At 38.5% G+C, this 22,109-nt stretch overlaps 3 protein-coding genes across 3 annotated transcripts; 2 read left to right on the top strand and 1 right to left on the bottom strand.

Moving 5' to 3' along the window:
* Window positions 1-96: 96 nt before the first annotated feature.
* Window positions 97-3,512, bottom strand: dnajc12 (DnaJ (Hsp40) homolog, subfamily C, member 12). Its single transcript, XM_042010501.1, has 5 exons — window positions 3,099-3,512; window positions 2,431-2,509; window positions 2,169-2,308; window positions 1,939-2,083; window positions 97-654 (listed from the first exon to the last, which is right to left on the bottom strand). Exons 1-5 carry the CDS (start codon window positions 3,174-3,176, stop codon window positions 572-574), a joined length of 525 nt encoding a protein of 174 aa, XP_041866435.1. The 5' UTR covers window positions 3,177-3,512; the 3' UTR covers window positions 97-571.
* A 400-nt stretch (window positions 3,513-3,912) lies between these two features.
* On the top strand, window positions 3,913-8,869 carry sirt1 (sirtuin 1). The gene is made up of 9 exons (XM_042010470.1): window positions 3,913-4,312; window positions 4,796-4,918; window positions 5,085-5,320; window positions 5,439-5,591; window positions 6,156-6,303; window positions 6,394-6,473; window positions 7,431-7,614; window positions 7,723-8,226; window positions 8,391-8,869. The coding sequence occupies exons 1-9, from the start codon at window positions 3,967-3,969 to the stop codon at window positions 8,675-8,677; spliced, it is 2,061 nt and encodes a 686-aa protein (XP_041866404.1). The 5' UTR covers window positions 3,913-3,966; the 3' UTR covers window positions 8,678-8,869.
* Window positions 8,870-16,493: 7,624 nt separating this feature from the next.
* On the top strand, window positions 16,494-19,808 carry cacul1 (CDK2 associated cullin domain 1). The gene is made up of 8 exons (XM_042010492.1): window positions 16,494-16,943; window positions 17,063-17,189; window positions 17,326-17,428; window positions 17,502-17,597; window positions 17,734-17,836; window positions 18,048-18,137; window positions 18,220-18,358; window positions 18,455-19,808. The coding sequence occupies exons 1-8, from the start codon at window positions 16,628-16,630 to the stop codon at window positions 18,492-18,494; spliced, it is 1,014 nt and encodes a 337-aa protein (XP_041866426.1). The 5' UTR covers window positions 16,494-16,627; the 3' UTR covers window positions 18,495-19,808.
* The last annotated feature ends 2,301 nt before the right edge of the window (window positions 19,809-22,109 follow it).

The following is a 22,109-nucleotide window of genomic DNA, read 5'->3' as shown; positions in this document are numbered from 1 at the left end:
AGATAGATAGATAGATAGATAGATAGATAGATAGATAGATAGATAGATAGAAATACTTTATTAATCGCCAAATTACAAGTTTTGCAACAGGTAAAGTCAAACAACAATAAATAATTTATTTCCAAACAAATACATGGTTAAAGCTGCACAACTGTTACCTTTATTACAGTTAAAGACATTAAATAGTACATATTAGCACAATAATGGACCCTGCAGCACATAAAGTACACATTACAAGATTACAAGTATTAGCATCATCATATCTTCATAGCGTGTTTGGAATAAATGATAACTGAAAAATAAATTTAAAAAAATTATAACTGAGGACAAGAAATGAGATAATAAATTATTCATATAATCTAACAATCAACAGTTAGATTTTGTTTAGATGGTCTTTTACAGCTGTAACAGCCACACAAACACCAGTTCACATTTTTTCATTTTATCAGAGATGTTTAGCAGGGTCACAGCCAGACAAACGCAAAGTTTGTCACCACAATTAACAGGATCCCAAATGAATATTTGACAACAGCAAAACACAAACACTTGAATATAATTTAGCAGTTTATATTTATATTTCATAATTTCTGAACTTCTGCAGCAGGCAGGATGGAGAGTCAGCAGCCCACCTGAAGCGAAGATGGCAGTAATCACCTGAGCACGAATGAAAGAAAAAAAGTCACTCTAACAAGATTTAATAATATAGAAACATAGTAAAAACAAGCAAAATCTGAATGCACAGAGAAATTAATCACATCTTTAGTTGACATACAATATTTACATAGTTTTTTTTGTTTTTGCAACAATATCACACATTATAAAGAAATTAATTATAAATTTATATAGTAGAAAAGAGTCCTGATTTAACATGGATAATATACTAAGTGTATTAATGGTGTAAAACTATTCTACGCATTTTTACTTCAAGATTGAACTAATGATATCCCCTATTTTTGCTCTGTGACCAAACTAATCTTATCTTAAAGATTTAATAGTTCCATAGTGTCAGAGCACTTTGCTCTCAGACTAAAGGTTTACTTGTGATTCCTACAGTTTATAAAAGTAGAAGGGGGGACAGTGTTTTTAGTTATCAATCCCCTTTCTTATGAACAATTTTAAGACAATGGCTTAAAAATATCCCTTTTGATAAAACTTATAGTTAGGGCAGGCTTAGGTGAGCTTTAGCCATCCGTTTAGGTAATCTGCTATAGGAAAGACTGGTTGGTGATGTCCCATGGTGTATGGAGCACTTACCTCCACTTTTCTCTCTCCTTGTTCCTTATTTTCTATCTATATGACATTATTATTGTTATTAACTTGTGTTTCTCTTTTCCATTCTTACCAGGTATCCCTGGCATAGAGTTATGGTGCAGCTGACCCCTTGGTCCTGTCCTCTTTTTCCATTAGGTTTGTCCTTCCTATTAAAAGGTAGTTTTGCACTCTCCACTGTCACCTACTGACTTATGCATGCTCAAGTTGGGGGACTGAATCAAAGAGATTCTGTGCAATCTATCGGTTTCCTTAGCTGTGCAATTATTATTTATGAATTGGTTTATATGAACACAGTTATTATAAATTGGACTAATGTAGATCATGTAATGGATATGTTTGAATTGGATTATAACTGGACTATGTATCTTTAAAAGTGCATTGAGAACCCATGAGGAGAAATGACTGTAGAACAGTTAAACTAACAATGATACATATGCCTGTGACAGATGTGTACATGCAAACATAAAATAAAAAAAAAATTATTTGGATTTCTGAAGCTTCAAATTTTGGATCCTATAATGTGGCACTCACCAGTGTTTCCTTTATTATTTTTTTTTACCCTTAAATATAATTTATGTCTCCTTTTTTGTGTGTTGCAGTTCAGAAGCATTGTGTCGTTTTCTTTATATCTTATAATATTTTGAGAACTTTCTGTAATCTACTTACTTGATGAAGGCTCAGCATCATATGAAGGGATCTCTGATGCCTCCTGTTGGCATTGTTGGTCCTCTGTTTGTGAAGTTTCTGGCTCATCTGGTATGGAGGCCTCCAACATTGGTTCCTTCTTGGTTCTCACAGCCCAGTGCATTGACTGCAAAACGATAATAAGCTTGTAAAAGCTAGAGAATGCACAATGCTTTAAAAAACAAATAAACAAAACTAATGACATTACGTACAGTCTTTACAGAATCACTCCAAGATTGCCACTCATTAAATGGAATAGTGATGCCGCTTCTTTTCCAAAGGTCATAGTTTTTTCTTTTGGCTTCATTGCATAAAACCTCTTTGGCTTCCTGTAGCTTTTGGAAATCTGCCACTGAGAACAAAGAAAACATCAGGATGTGATTGGGCATTACGCTGACAACATCAAGTTAAATTAATCTCTTCTTTGCATGAAATTGTAGGCTGTTGTTCATTTAAATAATTTGTTCCACCCACCTGCTTTGGGGTTGTCCAGATGTTTGTCTGGATGGCATGCCAAAGCTCTGATCTTGTATTCATTAAGAATCTGCTCAGTCTGAATAGAAAAAAATCATAATTTTTTAAATATTTGACTAATAAATAAACATTTAAACTAATTATAACAAACAGTATACAAAACAGTGAGATATTCTTTGTGATTTTCAGAAATGGCTTTTCCTTGAAAATTACTGGTCTGTTTATATTAGGACAACAGCTGCATTTCTTAGTTTTCTAAGTGCTATTTTAGCATTTATGGTATTTTTAAAATTTGTATATACGGAGTATAAAACAGTGTAAATTAGTGTGTTAATTTTCCCATCATCTATGCTGTTTTTTGCTATTAAATACCTGTATTTTTATTGTTATTTTATTTACTTGTTATATATGCAATAGCACCACCTACACAGACACTGCTGACGCACGACTAGTTTTATCTTTTAGTCAGACATCAACAGGTCTCTGCTGGTTCACATCCAAAGCACACAGAAGCACTACATTTTTCCATTAATACCTCGCATGTTTTTGATCTTCGACGCACACCAATTATTGTGTTTGACGTCAACTTTCAAAATTATCTGTTTTGGTTTGCAATACGCTTGTATTGTGTCATCCAGCAAATAGTCATAGCCTCGAGTCCAACTTACCGACGACAACTCATCACATCCTAATAACCCGTAGTAATCCTCCAAGTCCTCTGGTTTGCAGTTCAATACAGCCTCCATAAGAATATTTCAGAGATACGCCTGTGGTTTGATTTAAACGGAGCAATGTGATGCTGCTACCCCAGATTATAGCTGCTCAATTCAAGGTCTCCCGATGCATGGGCTGCCTGACGCTACTTTTGCTGTTTTTCACTAAGTTTACTGCTTTGTCAGATATACTATATTAAACTATAGATACTTTTAAATAGTTAAATAAGCCAAGAAAAACCTCTTCTTAGTGTAGAGAATTTAGCAGTCCTCTTGCTCAACATGTGACGTATGTTGCATTCAATGATGAAGGTAAAAGCCATTCTCTACAAACGATTCATTCAGGCGGCCTTGAAATAAAATAAAAAAATAACTGAAAGAGATGTGGTAAAAATAGGAAACAACATAGTTTCAAACTTGTGTTATTGTAGACAAAATGACACGCCATGTTATAGCTCTCCCCCCAAAAGTATGGTACAGAATATTTGCTAACTGGCGTAATAACGGCAAATTCAGCCTCGACATATAATACGGTGATTATTAAATTAATTAAATTCATGCAGTTGACATTCTGTTCTCAAAGCGTGTGTCATTTGCGTATATCTTATAGCTGTATATATATTTTTTTTTAATTGTTCGCGAGTATTTAACATTAGGCCACCGACATTTGAAGGCAACAATAATTTGTTATGGTTTCATGTCATCGACGTAAAACGGGGACGTTCCACTCGTGTCTACTGGTAGAGAGCAAGTCACGTGCTCTTATGCAAATGAGCCAGCTGTCTGAGAGGAAGGATCGCCTTAGCGGCTCTGTGGGCTGAAGATGGCGGACGAAGAGAACAGTCTTGGAACGGCCTTAGCAGGCGCCTCCGACATGGAAGAACCTGCCGCGAAACGGTCAAAAATTAGTCCAGCGGCAAACTATGGATTTAAATCCATTGAGGTAGACCAGTTCTCGTGCGTCTCTGCGGCCACGGAGAGTTGGGAGGCCGCGGTGAATTGTGCGCAGCCAGCAGAGAAGGAAGCAAAGCCGGTGATGGCGGTAGAGCAGGCCCCAGCAGCGCGAGGCGGAGACAACAATGGATTGGGACTGTTGGTCTCTGAGCCGCATAAACCATTTGGGAAGCTAAGCGACATCACTGTCTTCGATGCAACAGAAGAGAGTCCAGGTATGACGAGTTGGCCGTTTAACAAAGCCATATGTAATTTACATCACTTACAGTGGGTGCAGTGGTTGTTTTACCAACCGACCGGCGAGATAGCTGCGAAATAGTTGTGTACTTCTGTGTGGGACAACCAAGTTTCGTCCAAGTTCTATTTGGTTGGTGCTTAAAAGACAGAAAACTGTCAACGGCACGGCCCGTGCTGACTTGACGACATAACTTTAACAGAACTAAACTTGGTAATAAACTTAGCTTAGTTAGCTGGTGTAACGTCAAATTCCGTACCCTGGTACAATCTGAAACCAGACATGGATTTTCAGTGGTCACATGTTAAACACTGTAAGTGAAGTCCGCTTTACCACATTGAGGCTGTTGCTATCATGAATAGTTGTTGCAACTGATAATAATTGCAATTTGAGGTGGTCACAACTGATAAGTAGGTGAACTTGTCCTTTTGTAAATTCTCTTTATCTCTCTGTCGTTGCTCAGATTTTCTTCGACATGAAGATCTCCCTTCCAACGGTCTTGCTGTCACTCCAGAACACATCAATGAGGAAGATGACAGATCCTCACATGCAAGTTCCAGTGACTGGACTCCTCAACCGCAAATAGGTAACTGGGAGAAGTTAGCGGATTTTTGCCAAACTATTTCTGCAGCATTTGTTTACAATCATCTAGCTTTTTTTTCCTTTAATCAACACAATGGTTTCAGGTTTTAACTGCATGTGTATTTTTTTTAAAAACAAGTAATGAGCTGATTTGTTGTGTTCCTGCTCAGGTTCCTATAGTTTCCTCCAGCAACACATCCGAGAGACTGATCCAAGGGCCATTCTGAGGGATCTGCTTCCTGAGACTATACTCCCACCAGATTTAGATGACATGACATTGTGGCAGATTATTATCAATATATCAGAACCTCCTAAAAGAAAGAAGCGGAAGGATGTTAACACCTTAGAAGACGTGGTGCGGCTACTTGGGGAAAGCAGAAGAGTGCTTGTGCTAACCGGTGCTGGGGTATGCATTTAAAGTTTTACTGTACACTGGCACTATTCTTAATAATCATGCACGTTATCTGAAGAACTATTATTGACTTGCATCTAATCCTTTTTCTTTTGTTTCCTTGTTTTTGTAGGTTTCAGTTTCATGTGGAATACCAGACTTCCGCTCTAGAGATGGAATTTATGCACGACTTGCTGTAGATTTTCCTGACCTTCCTGATCCCCAATCCATGTTTGACATTGAATACTTCAGACGGGACCCTAGACCCTTTTTCAAGTTCGCTAAGGTTAGTTTAATTTCATGGTAGCTGATTGCTATTTTACATTTAGTTTCATAAAACTTTGATTTCCACCAGCTGATGTTCTTGTGTACTAGGTTTCTTGTTCCTACTTTTTCATAGTATTGATTTTGTGCATTCATATAGAAGCAGCCATACACTTAAATCTGCTTGGAGATTTTATTAAATGATGGGGTTTTGATCATATTTTGGGATGGGGGAGAATATTTAAAGGGAATTCATATTAATGAATATTCATTTTTTAGTGGTAGTACATATATAATTTGTTGACCACAAATGATGTTTTTTAATGTCTGTGCAACAGGTACATATGTGCATTAAAACAATTTGAAGTTTACTATCTCTTTTTATGTTTGTGTTTTTTAGAGGCACAAATTCTTTATTTGTGCTAAGGTTGAATTTAACATGAGATTCACTAAAAAGTTCCTGGTTGTGAACTTTTTGATACCTTGACAAATCATTGCTCATCTCCAGTCTTATGGCTTTTACTATAAAAGCAAAAGGATTTACTTCTTTTTCCCTATGAATGCTAATCTGCCGTCTTTGTTTCAGGAGATCTACCCTGGTCAGTTCCAACCTTCACCCTGTCACAGATTTATATCCATGCTGGATAAGAAAGGGAAGCTGCTACGCAATTACACACAAAACATTGATACCTTAGAACAAGTGGCTGGAGTTCAGCGAATTATCCAGTGTCACGGTAAGTAAGACAACTAATTTATTTATCTATGTCTAGTTATGTCCTTCTGGTTGTGCAAAGCCATAATTATCTTTTTAAAATTTTTTACAGGGTCATTTGCAACTGCTTCGTGTCTTGTTTGTAAACACAAGGTGGATTGTGACGCTATAAGGGAAGACATTTTCAATCAGGTATTCATTCCAGTTTGATCCAGATTAAATCATTTGCAGGCATTACTAGATATCATATCATTAAACTAACATACAGGTGAATAAAAAAAAAAAAAAACAACTGCTCTATAATCTTGTTAAATAGCTTGATAATACCTGCTTAATCTTTGGATTGTTCATGTAAAAATCTTTCCAATAACTAGCATGTGATTTCATGCTGTTTTATGAAAGTCCTCTCTGAAACTGGTAGTTTGCTTTGAAGAATCCAGCAGAGCCTTTCAGGCTCATCTGTGTGCATTTGCTTTCAATTTCAAGGGATAAAAAAGTTAGAAACAACTTGACTCTTTCCATTGCAAATATTTTTTACTGAGGCCTGGAAAAATGGCTGGGAAATGCAGCTTTTAGTCAGTTTTGTGAGTCTACTTCTGTAAGAGGTTGGATGATCCCATCAGTAGTGTCCAAACATACTTAAGTTCAGACTTTGTAAAAATAAGCATCGGCATTACCAGGGATTTGTAGACTAGTATTGAAAATGTGTTTTAATCATTGCATCCACCCTTAGTGACATACTTTAAATAAGGCTTGCTGTGTGTATTTTAATCAAAATTGAAATTATTGATATGTTATTTACCTGTTGTGATGCCCTTGATGCCATTTGAATATGTTTTGGTTGTAGTTCTTTAATATCAGAATCATGCTTTGAAATGTGACATGGGGAAACAGCAGAAAGTCTCTGCACTGGTTTAAAAACTATTAAACAACTTTGAATTAACTTGGCTTCTCAGAGATGTTGCACCATTTATCAAAGTACAGTTGGTGGATAATAGGGTGAGTTGGTTAGGCTGGTATGGTAACCCACTTTGAGAACACAAGTTATTATTATACCTGTTATAGACATGGAAAAACAATCAAAATGAGTGGCATTGATTTCCTTTGCACAGTATGTTGTACTTTTAATAAAATGAATTTTTCCTGCAGGTTGTCCCTCGCTGTCCACGGTGTCCGGATATTCCTCTGGCAATCATGAAGCCTGACATTGTCTTTTTTGGAGAAAATCTTCCAGAAATGTTCCACAGAGCCATGAAGCAGGATAAAGATGAGGTGGACCTCTTGATTGTTATCGGCTCATCGCTTAAAGTCCGACCAGTTGCGCTTATCCCAAGTATGTTTTACTCAGATGAATGTATTTCTGGTCTCTGTAAGAGCTTTGTTGTGTTTGAATTAATCCCAAACACACGACAAAACCCTGTTTTCTCTTGTTTTTATTCAGACTCCATTCCTCATGAAGTGCCTCAGGTCCTGATCAACAGGGAGCCGCTGCCTCATTTAAACTTTGATGTGGAGTTACTCGGGGATTGTGACGGCATTATCAACGAGCTCTGTCACCGAATGGGCGGAGACTTTGAACAGCTCTGCTACAACACTCGAAGACTCACTGAGATCACAGAGAAACCCCCTCGGTTACCAGAACAGCCACCAAGCAAGGCCTTGTCTGCTCCCAGCGATGCGGCTCCTGAGGTGCAGAAGCAGCACCAAACAGACTCCATAAACAAGACTTCAGGGGACACTGAAAGTCTGAATGTCACAGAGACAGCTGATAATAATGTTACACCTTTGAAGCCTTGTCCAAGCGAGGAGACGGCCGAGTCTCCAGCAGAGGACACGCCAAAAGATGAAGCATCGGAATTTAAAAGCCAGACATCCAGCCTTGAAATTCGTAAACGATGCTGGGTGAGTCGTGTCAACAGAAGTCCAATCAGCAAACGGCTTGAAGGTAAGCCTTGGATCACAGCGATGACAGCAGTGCTGCTTAGTTGACTAACTAAACCTTTTCTCAGTGTTTGCTCATCTGAATATTTAAAAAAAAGCTAAAAACACTAAGCAGGCAGGACATAAATGCACAAAACCAGCTTGACAGATTCTATGTTGTTCTCGCAGCGGGCCAGTACCTTTTCCAAGCACCAAATCGTTACATCTTCCATGGGGCTGAGGTTTATTCCGACTCTGAAGATGAGATGTCGAGCTCCTGTGGGAGTGACAGCGAGGAATCAGAATGTAGCGCAGAAGGTGTGGAAGATGAGAGCGAGCCGGAGGATGCTGCCACGGCACCAGCAGATGAAGAGACGAACTCCAGAGACACTTTACAAAATTCAGCCAGTGAGGCGGCATCAAGTGCGCAGATAGACACTACTTCTGAAAAGACTCGGAGTACCACACACCTTTAAATGTAAAACGTACCTGTTTGACAAAGCACTAATTGTCTTTTTATATATGTTTCATATATTTTTGACTCATCATACTTATTGTTATTTTTCATAAAGTTAAAATGGTGTGACAACTTTGTGTGTATATGCAGCAGGCCTTTCCCTTTTTCTTTTATGTACCATTTTGTCACATACATTGCCTCTGAAACTACATGCTGTGTACTATTTACTACATAGAATGCAGTTTTTTTTCCTTGCATTTTTAAGAAATGATTTCCATGTTTTCTCATATTGCATCCACATTTCCATAAATTTAGCTGATGCCCTCATCTGCTGTGGAATATTGCAAATGCAATACCATGTTAAGCATTATTTCCTAAATTATCATTATTTCAGACAGATGTTAATCTTGTTCATTGTGTGATGTCAGCTTCGTTCCAATATGTTTCTAATTTGGTTCAAGTTGCTAATATGTAAGCCTGCTGCCCACTAAGTAGTGGGTATTACCGAGTTTCAGACACATTTTCTGTTTTTTACTTGAAGGCATCGTCTGACCTGCAATGTAGAAAGTTGGGTTCTATCTTTTTTTAATAGTGTACACAACTGAAAAGGAACAATACTCTTTCATTTCAGACCAAAGAACACTTTATCAACATGCTCCCACGTTGTCACGAGCTTTGTATATTTAACCTGTCGTCTAAACTTTGGAAAACAAACATAACTTTGACAAGGCGTTCCTCCTGACATGTGGCAGCTACTTTTATGGTCAAGCCTCATATTTTTATACTCTGATGTAAGACAATACTCCTTAAAGAGTAGATGCTAGTTTTTATCTGTACAAAGTTATGCCAGAGACATTATAAGGAGAGGGACTTTGGTTATATTGAGTTGTAATATTGACCGTCAGGAATATATTCAGATTGAAAATGGCACTTTTTCCTCCGTGTGAAACCGGGTATTGTGGGCCCTGTTTCTTTTTGTAGAAGACGATGGGAGTGTGATTCATGTAAACTGTTGGTCTGTTGGCATATTTTGAGTCGGAGTGATGGAGACGTGTCTATGCCAACATAATTCACATGCCATTTACTTTTTTTTTTTTTCTAAGTATTTCGTTAAAGCTGTTTTTTCTCATGGGGTTCTCAGTTAAAAAAGAAAAGCACTGTCCACTTATTTTTTTATTCTAAACCTGCTGAGTGTTCACATAAATTCATTATTGATCACAAAAGGAGTTCTCTGGATTTTTACTCAAACACTCACCTCCAGTTCTATTAATGCTGCACCAAAAGACATCATTTATACCACAGATGAATGTGTGTGTGTGTGTGTGTTTTAAACCATGCAATGCATTCAGTGCATATTAGTAATATTAAGAAGACTGTGCAGGTTAGCTGTTTTGGCTGATAAATCTTGGGTTATAAATCTGGTTTTAAAGGTCAGTTAAGGCAGGGCTGCTTTTCAGATGCTTGCTCTGTTACATAACAGTTACTGTGAACCTGTTCTGTGGTTTTATTTACTGACCAGTCAGAAAGCATATTTCATGCTTTATCTGCACATGCCATTTGATTGTATCTTAAATCCAAATATTTGCTTTTGGTGAGCCTTCATTCAGTCAGCTGACACACCTATTCAGCAGCGATGAAGCCAAAGTACCACCACTTTATTTTACATCATTCTTTAGAAACATTATTTTATATAACTGCAGACTGATTCTTACACATGTATTTGAACATGTGTCAGGTTTATTAAAAGAGCTTGATTTGAAGTAAATGATCAGTTTAAATAGAATTGCTTGTCTGATATATACATATCTATTTTAACAAACTTTATAAGCTACTTGACAAATAGCTGTTCATGATCTGAACAAATGCCCATAAACAAACACCATGCAGATACACTACAAACATACTCTCTATATGTACTTTACATGCTAATATACCATTGGAATATGATTTCATAAACACGTAAATACCTGAAAAATTTTAATAATTTGATTTTAATATGTTTAAGACATATAACATTTTGACCATTTAAGAAAAACCAGAGGAATCAGTGGCAGTGTTTCCAGCTCTGCTTATTGTAACTGACTTTGGACCTTTTCTGTCATATATACTTTTAAATGTGTTGGGACAGGCATCTTCAGGACAAGGCTTGCTCAGAGTCTTTTCAAAGCCCAGATTTCAACCTAAGTGAATCTGTCGTGACTGCTGTCATGACCGCTGTACACCAGCAGTGCATTCAACTTGAAGGAGCTGAAGCAGTTTTGCTTTAAAGAATGGGCAAAAATCCCAGTGGCTCAACGTGCCAAGCCCATAATGACGTCCCCTAAAGCATTTTTCCACAGAACAACACCAGAAATTCTCAGGAGAAAGTTTAGACAATTTGGTGCGGTATTTTCCTACAATTGCTTCTCACAGAATGACAATACAGGAAGAGTCTTGCAAGCTGATGATTTTTTTTTCTTTTGTTTTTTGTATTATTGCCTGTTTGCTTCACAGTAGCGAACACCTTGTATCTTTATGGTTTTTGGCATTGTGTGTAAATTTAAAGATAAAGTCCTGGATAGTGTATTAATAGCATTTAGGAGGATTGCTATCTCCAATTTGACCAGTAGATGTCAGTAATTTATTTACATTTCTTCTGTCTGGTAATACTCATGGCCATCCCTAAAAGGCTGTTGTGGACTGAGGATGAGCAAAAAGGTTATGGGTGAGATGGGAGAAAGATTAAGTAAGAAGCTAATGTATGCAGTTAAAAGACAATGGAGGGGCTTCAGTATTAATGAAGTGGGAAATGAGTGCCAACCTATCATGCGAGGAGTCTACTTAATTTCCTTGTTTGTGCTTCTTGTTCTCAGGGGTTTTGTTTGGATGCTGCCCTCTTAAACTAGACATCCCTTCCTCCACTGTTCTGCCTCAGAGTTTCTAAGTTGCTCTTTAGTTTGGCAATCTGTCTTTATCCTGAATCACTTCTTTTAGATCTTGCACCTTCTTCTTGAAGTTTTCTTCATTTTTTTTTTAAGCTGAAACTGCATCTTGACTCTGAGGATAATATCTTGCTGTACTTCAGTTTGTAACAGTTTTTCACAGCCATAAACACTAAAAGCCATATACTAGATTAGATTAGATTAAACTTTATTGTCATCACACATGTACAGGTACATGGCAATGATATGCAGTTTAACATCTAACCAGAAGTGCAAAAGCAGCAAGTGCAGATATAAGAAATTAAATATGTAGACGGTATGTTATGAGAATATCTTAGTGATTTATAGAATGGACTTTGAACATATTATCCAGATTAATATGGGCTTTAAATATAGTCAACTATAAACAAACTGTGAACATAATTTACAGGATGAAATATGCAGATGATAAATTATGCTATACAAAGCTACAGGTGGAATGACATGAAATATTGCAATAATATAGTAGCTACCTAGGATTGCTAAAACTAGTGATATGCGTGAGTGCAGGATAATCAGGTGGTACAGTGGTGGCGGAGTACAGTTTATTGTCCAAGGAGGAATGGCGGGGTGGGCAGTGAAGTTGTGTGTCGGGGTCAGCAAGAATTCAGTAAGGACACAGTTCTGGGGAAGAAGCTATTCCTCAGTCTGCAGGTCCTTGTCCGGAAGCTCCTGAAGCGCTTGCCCGAGGGCAGGTGACACCGTTTGTTAGGATGCTTTCGATCACACAGCGGTAAAAGTTCACCAGGATGTCTGAAGACAGGTGGTTCTTCCTCAGTGACCTCATGAAGAACAGGCGCTGGTGAGCTTTTTTGACCAGACTGGAGGTGTTGGTGGTCCAGGACAGGTCCTCTGAGTTGTGGGTCCCCAGGAACTTGAAACTGGAGACATGTTCTACGGCCTTCCCGTTGATCCAGATGGGGTCGTGTGTGCCTCTTTTCTCCTTCCTGAAGTCTACAATGAGCTCCTTGGTCTTGCTGGTGTTGGGGAGCAGGTTATTTGCAGTGCACCACGTGGCCAGGTGCTGCTATTCCATGTTGTTGAAAAATGTCTTCAAATTCTCTTAACTAAGTTCACTCCACTACTTTGCCCCAGTAAGTTACACATTTCTCCTTTGAGCTTTGCAGCTATGCAGTAAATTCTTTAGTAGCATTTGCTTAACATATTTGGAAAACAATATTCTCCCCTTTGCTGCTTAAACCACCAATCCACCAATCAGGCCAGAAATCTGGGTGCAGTGATGGACTCACACCTTAACTTTGAGAAACACATTAAGGGAATTACAAAGTCAGCCTACTATCACCTTAAGAACATATCAAGGATAAAAGATCTGATGTCTCAGCAGGACCTGGAAAAACTAGTCCATGCGTTCATCTTTAGTCGGCTCGATTATTGTAACAGTGTCTTCACAGGTTCTACCTAAAAAATCAATTAGACACCAGCAGCTTATTCAGAACTCTGCTGCTCGAGTCCTCACTAAGACTAAGAGAGTGGACCACATCAGTCCAGCTCTGAGGTCTTTACACTGGCTGCCTGTTCGTCAGAGAATAGATTTTAAAGTTCTGCTGCTGGTCTATAAAGCTCTGAATGGTTTAGGACCAAATCAGAGACCTCTTGACCCAGTATGAACCTACCAGAACCCTCAGGTCATCTGGGTCCAGTTTCTTATCAGTTCCCAGAGTCAAAACCAGACATGGAGAAGCTGCATTCAGCTTCTATGCTCCACATGTCTGGAACAAACTCCCAGAAAGCCTCAAATCAGCTGAAACACTCAGTTTATTTAAATCAAGGTTGAAGACCCACCTGTTCTCTGCTGCATTTCACTAGTTTTTATTTAGAAATCCAGATCTGCATTTGGTTCTTTTATGCTGAAATCTTAACTTTATTTTGTTATCTGAGCTTTTTCCTGCTGTTTTTATGTAATCAATTTTATCTTTTTTAATCTTTTTTTTTCTTCACCTTGCTGTAATGTTTTTATGTTTTATGTAAAGCACTTTGAATTGTCTTGTACATGAAATGTGCTATACAAATAAATTTGCCTTGCCTTATTTTGAAGTCACATGTAGATTTTATTTATTTATTTATTTTATTTTATTTTTTTCAACAGAGATTATTGCATGCCTGGATGTGAATCCATAGAATATTTGGTATTAAGGCACTCTGCAGGGTTAAGGGGTTACATATGAGGTGGAGGCATGGACAAACTCTACATTCTGACTGGGCTTCCCAGGTGCCACCACAACTTTACACAACCAAATTCTAACAAATATCCAGTGTAGGCTGGTCTTTACGTGGGTGAATCTTAGATACCCTAGTGCATGTGAATGCAGCACTGAATGCACTCAGAGAAATTCATCTTTCCCTCATAATGTTAGCATGGTCTGCAAAACATATCAGCGGGAAGGAAGTACATTTACAACATATGAATGAGAATAAACATAGAGATAAATTAAGAGAAGTTTGAGTACATGATGTTTAATATAATTTAATATTAGCAAACAATAGCCCAAAAGTAGCCACTGCAACAATAAAACATGACATGGGAAACAGCTGGGATAGCAACCAGCAGGAAGTTAAGGTTAGAAATTGTTGGTGGTGATTTTGAAAGATATCCCCACAAACATCCTGCCAGTTGGTCACATGGGTAATAACATAAAAACATATGAAAATCATCACTACACCACCTTTAATGACTGTGTCAAGTTAACAGACCCAGAAAGCAGAATAAACACTAATAAAGCTTCTGATTGGGCTCAAAGCCGTTTATTTTCTCATTTTCAGTAAAGTATTCAAGTCTTTGCATGCAATAGTGGTTGAAGGCACATTATCCAGGATAATCCTAAATAAACAATGGTTCATGAAGGAATACCAGTCAACCAGGCTCTAATTTTCCCAGGCAGCTTATTTTTAATTGCACTTGTCCAGTCTGAGATGCAACCGTTGGGAGAAAAGAGTATTTTGTCATATATCCACTAAGCTCACATGTCTATAAGACCTAGTGTTCAGGGTTCTCTGTCTTTGCTGCAATAAACTTTAGTCATAATGTACTTCTCTAAACAAATGTTACACAGCCAGAGACTAAATTAAAATTAATCAAAATCACTAGAAACAAAAACAATACAATATACAGTGCGTAAAATTTTAGGGCGGTATTTCAGTCATTCAATTATTAAAGAAAAAAAATCAGGAAAGGCTCTCTGATAAAGTATTGTAAGGAGAACTTCAAAATAATATTTAAGAAGACTTTGTTGACCTGATCTCTTTGGGCAGCTCATATGGGCAGAGTTTATGGGGCTTTGACGACATCCTCTCTCATCTTGGGTCTTGAAGTGTGCCTCTAGAAAAAGTCCTCTAGAGGATCTATGTGCAGGTTGATATGGTTAAAAAGATCAGATAAATTAGATGTGAAGAGCCACAAAGGGCTTTAAGAATCAATAGTATTTTAAAATCACTTCTTAAGCATACTAAAAGCTAGTGCAATGAAGCTAAAACAGGGGTGAATATGCTCTTTTTTCTTAGTTCTGTGTTGAGTTCTGCTAAATCTGAAGTCAGTTAATAGATTTTTGGTTAAGACAAGTATAGCATACAGTGCATTGTGGTATATAAAATTAGCACATAAAGTAAGGAAATTTGTGTTTGGTTAATTATTTTTCCATTTTAATTATACAAAATGGTGTTGTATTATACATTGTGGAAAGCCTGATTAGTGACCTTCACAATGAGGCATAACTTGTAAGGATTGTGCTTCTGTGGGATGAGCAACACAGATGCAATATTCTCCTGTTGGTGTTCAGTTTTGTTTTGAGTTGCTTCTTTCTTTTTACACTGTCAGGAATCTGCAAAATTTTGAAGATTCACAAAGTCAAAACAGTTTGGCACCTTCTGCTGGTCACTAGCCTGGTCACATTTTGCTGTGGGATAACATCCCATTCCTCAACCAGGAGTCTTTGAAGGTCGACCGGTGTGGTTGTGTTGGCGACTCTGTGCCTACAGCAGACACAAGCTGATCCCACAAGTGTTTAACTGAGTTGAGGTCTGAACTCATGGCAGATCATTCCGTCCTCTCCACTTCCCAATTTTGGAAGTACTCTATGATGATCCTGGCTCCATCGGGGAGAGTGTTGTCATCCTGGAGGATGGAGTTAGGTCCAAAATTTTGGAGATACAGTATCACCACTTAATCCAGAATCTAATTCTGATATGTATGTCCATCAATTAGGCGCCAGTCATAGGTGATATATGATTTATCTGTGACTGGTACATACTTAGTAGCACTTGTGGGGCAGTACCCACATGTTTAGCTGTGTTGCCCACTCCACGAATGCTCGAATCTTACAAGTTATACTTCACCATAAAAGTGACTTATCAGGTTTCTCAACGACATGATACAACATCAGTTGGTATTAAACAAATAGCTTTTTTCCCCCCTAATTTTATTTGCATGGCTTGTTACCATCAATTCTACACTTTTCACTGTGCATTGTGAGAACACTGTGTAATGTATAAAATCTCATTAGCGTTATACATTTTAAATGTATTTCATTTTAATTGGGGTTTATCAAAAATGTTTAATCGTATTATTTTACATTAAAATACTTCTTACATTTTCCCTCTGGAATATTATTTTTAATTTCACTTGGAAATTACTGCTACGTGTAGTCCACTTTAAAGTGACTATGGGTGATTTAAAAGCCAAGTTAACATTTCAAGAGAGTCTAAAGATTATAATTGTACTATCTAAGCCAAACTATTCTGTTCATGTTTATTTAGACGTCTAGTTCACATCATTTGGGCTGAGAAAGACCCTTGGCTGAAACAGCTAAAAACTACATTTCCCAGTTTGCTCCCTACAGTCCTGTGATACGACGTGTCGTAAAGCTCCAGTAGAGAGCAGAACCTGGATATACACCATCGAAGCTGTCTGGTAGTTTTCGCCTTTATTTTTACTTTTTCATCCAAAATGTTTATCTAGTACCATCTGCCTTTTTCCCGCAGGAGCAGGTGTGGAAATGGAGGCGATGGAAGATGACAGCTTGAGCGCTAAAGACGACCATAATCACAACTATTGTGGGAGCGGCGACAGTAAAGTCCGTACATATCTTAGCAGCCAGCTGTCGGATGTAACGACTGTCCCGCAGCCCGTCTGTGCAGCGGTGCCCGCTGCTGGAGAACCGGGTACCAGGCACTGCTTCGGTGGCATCGGCGGGTCAAAGTTTCTAGACTCGGATACAGGCAGTGAAAGCAGTGAAGTCAGCGAGACTGACTGCACGGCTGCGCCAGCTAATGTCGAGGGAAAATTCACCCTCGATTCTACTTCCAAGTTCCGTAAGTTGACTTGAGGCAGTCACTCAGCAGCTTGCTATAAAGTTCTGGGTATACTACTGATTTAGTGTAGAAAGTGATGATCCTAACCCTTATCACCTCGCCCTTTCTTTTGCATTCAGTTCTGAATGCAATGGCTGTAGAAGACTACCGTAAGAACCACTGGCCAAACCTGGAGAATGCAATTGACCGTCTACTTATCCAGAACTCTACGGATCAAATCTCTGTCTCCTACGCTCAGATTTACGGGTAAGACAAGACAAGACAGGTTAACAAGATGCCAAATTGCCACAAACCAAAGCTGGACCAAGTGTTTGGTCTGCATGTGATTGTTATTGAAGTTCTCACCTAAAATGCTTGTTTTGCTTCACTTTCTTTTTTAAAGCTACATCTACAAGTGTGTTTGCCAGCAGCACTCTGAGCTGCTTTACAGTGATCTGACATCAAAAATAACAAATCACCTGCAGCAGGTTTCCATTCAGCTACAGGTAAGCAAAGAGCACAAATACAGAGAAGTTATACAGGAAAGTATTCTACTACCTCATAGCTTCTGATTTGCAGGCCAGCCCATCTGAGAACTTAATTGAGAACTTCAACGTGGCGCTGACACAATACACAGCTTCTCTTCAGTGTATAGTTCCAGTATTTATATACTTGGTAGGTATTTATCTTTTTTTTTATCAGATTAAGTCATAACTGCAGAACAAGTATGTAACTAAAATAGATGTTTGCTGACTACTATTTAGTTTTTTGCCCTTTTTCTTGTATCTTTCTCCATTTGTGACATTTTCAGAACAAGTTCTACATTGAGTCAAAACTTAACAGAGACCTAAAGGAGGATCTGATGAAGCTGTTTGCTGACCATGTAGCAGAAAAACATTTGGATGCACTGATGCGTGAGTACATCAATATATGTCTTCCTTCTTTGACACCTATTGTAGTATAAGCATGCAGCTCATAATGTTTGTGAACAAATACTTATGTAACCTTTTCCTGTCCTTTCTGTCGTGCTGCAGTCTTAAAATCTGGAAAGCATGTGGCATGCTGTTAAGGGAAAACCTAATTCCTATATTTCAATAATGATTTCGGAGTGTCTCATTCTTTCAGCTCTGCTCATCAAAGCTCACTCCAGGCCTTTCCAAGTGCAGCCATCGACAATGGCCAGTGTGGTTAAAGGCCTCTACACCCTACGACCAGGTGATTTTTGCTGTTAAAATACTGGGATCATAAGTTATTAAATGCGCCTTCATTAAAAAATTCACGTTTTTTTCTCTTTCAGAGTGGGCACAGCTTGCTCCGGGTCTTTTTTCCAGCTTCATTCCACAAATCCACCCTCCCGCCGTGGAGTCTCAGCTGCCTGATTACGCCGCTCATGACCAGAAGCTGCAAATGGAGCTCTCCATGAACGGTTTTCCACGGTCAGTTTTCTTTATTTTCAAGCTTTGATCTGGTTTGATCGCATGAAGCTGCCACACAGCTGTTGTAATCACTAATACACTGTACTTGCTTTCCAGAGGTGACCAGTCTCGAAAACGAGCCAGTGAAGACTCCTGATAGCAGAGCCGGCGCCACCAGACTTGTTACTGTGCCTCCTACGCTGTCCCAATGCACTTGGTACAAAGTTAACAATGCATCAGTTTCTTGACTGAAAGCCACAAAACACTGTGAACTGAAGAGAAATGAGCAGAGCTCTTAACCTCGCTGCACTTAAATAGAATAAAATAAAAGCACACCAATTGGCATTATGGGTGCTTTCCTCTGTGAAGATGCATCCAGCGGACTAAGATGGACTTCTTCATGTTTTACATTTTGAAGATGGCCTTAATGCGTCTGATTGATCAGATATCCTAAGGAGGGATAGGCTGATGGTGAATGTTTCATTCCTGACCTTTAACCTGGAAGTGTTCTGTATTGTTTTAATAGACTGGGCTAATCAAGACTTTCTATTGCTGCTAATAACGCTGTCCATGTGTTAATCAAATGAACCTCCTGGTTTTTGGTGTGTGGAGGCCAATGCTTCGCGTCAACACAGACGAATGTGGAGAAAATGTGATTATCCCGCCTTTCATGTTGCCTTCACTGTGTTGGCAAACCAGATTGTGTTTCCCAGTTATGCCAAAGAGGATTGCAGAGCATGTTGGTTTACTTGTTTTGTACATGTATTGGATTCAAGATGAAATTGTTAATGTGTGCTGTCCATGTCACTCAGCCATTATTTTTTAATATTAACTGTTCATTTCTGGGGTTCATGTTAACTTTTTTCCTTTAAAAATAGTTGAGTTTTTTTTAAGCTTTGCAACATTTGCTGAGCTTGCCAGAAAGTGCCAGACAATTTTAGACATCTACAGAATAATGTTAAAAATGTTCTTGTTTCCTCTTTATATCAAACCTAATTATTGATAGATTTAAGAAATGGTATGCAAGTCTTTGTCTCTGGTGCACCAGGGCATTATATGTTCCTCACATAATGTAAATATTTTGTCCCTGAATAGTGGTCTGTGCATCTTAGCATTATCACAGGTTAATTTCTGTTGAATAATTCAATTGAATAGACATATTCAATGGAAGGTCTTACACTGTTGTAGGTGTAATTAGATGCTCAGGCTTGTTTCATGTTTTCATCGTTGAGGTTTGAAGCCGTTTGTTTAAAATAAATAAAAATAAAAATTGTCATAGGACCTGAAACACAAAGATGGATCAGGTTCATTTGAAAAGTGGTGATCTAGTAAATAAGTAATAATTATTTGGGAAGTAGCTGAAGAACAGAATCATTGCAAATACTAAACACTGGATTCACTAAGCTACTTATCAGTTCTCTTAAACATGCAGCAAAACTTTATAACTTCTTAAACTGTGAATAAAATCCCACTTGACACAAAGCTGTTTCAGCAATTGGTTGCTGAGATGTCTTTTATTTATTTATTTTAAACCAATCAAATCTTTGCATGTCATGAAATTGATTGTATAATTAAATGTTATTAATCCCAGCTGGGAAATTCTGTATTAACCCTTCCTAATTACCTAATTACACTAGGAGCAGAGGCCAGATTCCAGCACCTGGTGGGGGGGGGCTTGTTCAGGGGCCCACATGGTTCACCTCAGTTGCCAGCCTGGGGAGTTGAAACAAGGTTCTCCTCTGCCCACTCCAAGCCCACCTCTGTAACCATTAGGCTGCCACTGCCCTGCTTTTATTGCAGTTAATCTACAGTGTGTAAGCGGTTCGTCATGGTGGAGGGTGGGTGGGGGGGTCTAAACATGTAGGACGGTGGTCTGTGACAGACCCTTTTCAGCACGCCCCCCCTGGCCAATGAGGTGGGACGCCACCCAGACACATGGGTCAGGCCTACCCAAAATAACCTGCAACCACTGTGCTGACAAATGTTGCTGCTTTTACTGGTGACAGGTTACCGTAGCGACTCGGCTGCACATTTTCCTGTAAAATTCAAGGTTAACTCAGTACTCAGTAGAGAATCCGGACAGGCTGAGGCAGCTGCCTGTCTCCAAGATTTCCTGAGGTAGCAGCATCCGGAAGACGGGAGTCTCCCCCCCTTTCAGCACAGGTGCACTCCAGCCCTTCACAGAGGTCCAGCTGGGTTTACTCTAAAGGTAAAACAAAGCAGCCCCTACTGTAAGAGTTCGCTGTCCTGGGGACTGTCTTTTGGCAACGGCCTCGTATTGTGTGTGTGTTGCCTCAACAAATCTCTGACATCGAGTCTCAGACACTCTTGACTATTTTTGGTTGACTGTTATAATCCTTGTAATTAAATTATCTTAACCAGGCTTCCCCATCTCACTGGGCTGTTTTCCATTTCTGATAATTATAATTCTATGATTAGATCAATGTATGATGTGACTGATAAAAATCAGGGCCACAGGACAAAATGCATGGCTTTGTGTGTGTGTGTGTGTGTGTGTGTGTGTGTGTGTGTGTGTGTGTGTGTGTGTGTGTGTGTGTTGATTTTCTTCATGTAAACCGACCCCTTGCTATTATTAGATGTGACTCGGTGGGCTAGGACCCTGTTTGCAAAGTATTAATGTACACAACAGCTGCAGCTCCAGGCCCATTGGAAGGGCATTGCTACGTCTCTTAATTGCACTGATTTGAGTGTCAGGAACATATGTGTGCCCTATCTCATGTCTGTATTCAATAACTTGCCCATGCCTTGTGTCAAAAACCTGTGCAAAGTCTAAACGTCATATAAGTGTTAGTCAGAGGTGGACAGGGGATAAAAAAGCCTGCCTGTTGACCCATCTGCTCTGGTGTCAGCACATGAACTCAATACCCTGTCATGGTCCAAGGAAGACTGCATTTAGGCTAAAATAAAAATCTATTTTTACTATATATCTCCTCCTTTATTTCACAAGGGATTGTTGCAGCATAATGTAATGCACAACATTAAGGTTGAGTTGTAAGTTGCAAAGTAACAGGATCAACTGATAAACTGTAAAATAACAGAAAATGGTGTGAAATCATTGAGACAGTTGACTGTAATAGCTTTATGCAGTCCTGTTTTCAAATAAATTCATTCCTATCTTTAATTTAAATAAGGTAAAAGTCAAGATCATTACTGTTGAAAAAGAGTTTTTAAATCTAAACTGAGTTTGAATTTGATGCCAGCAACACATTTTAAAGAATTTTAGACCGGTGTGTTTACCACCGTGCTTAAAACACGTAAATACTCAAATCCTGAAGATCTTTCATAGTTCAGTGGATGACCGATCTATACACAGCTCCTGGTTTTTCATCTGTATGGTGATGCCTCCTCTTTATCCAGAGAAATTAAATGAATGAATTATTGAAATAAACTTTGTAATTCACAATAAAAAAAAACAAATAAAATTGATTTTAATGCATCTCATCTGCTGCTCCCATATCAAGTGATTTCACACACATTGCTGTATTAATTTGAAAATATGTTTAAAAAAGGGAAAATGTGTTTTTATCAGTCATATATTAATAAGCTTTTTCACTGCAAGAAGGCAGCAAATTTCCAATGTTCTTTAAAAATATTTTCATTTGCTGGAGAAAGAGTCACAGATAAATCTTTATTGCTTGTCTATAAGCAAATAAGAACGCAAAGTGTATAGTAATGAGCTGTAACACATTTATCAAGTAGGAAACTGCTGTAAAACCCTGTGGTCTGGACTGAAGCTACAGTAAACTTGATC

The sequence above is a fragment of the Melanotaenia boesemani genome, chromosome 16, assembly GCF_017639745.1.
Source record: "Melanotaenia boesemani isolate fMelBoe1 chromosome 16, fMelBoe1.pri, whole genome shotgun sequence".
Taxonomy (NCBI): Eukaryota; Metazoa; Chordata; class Actinopteri; order Atheriniformes; family Melanotaeniidae; genus Melanotaenia; species Melanotaenia boesemani.
This window is presented reverse-complemented; position numbering and strand designations above follow the sequence as displayed.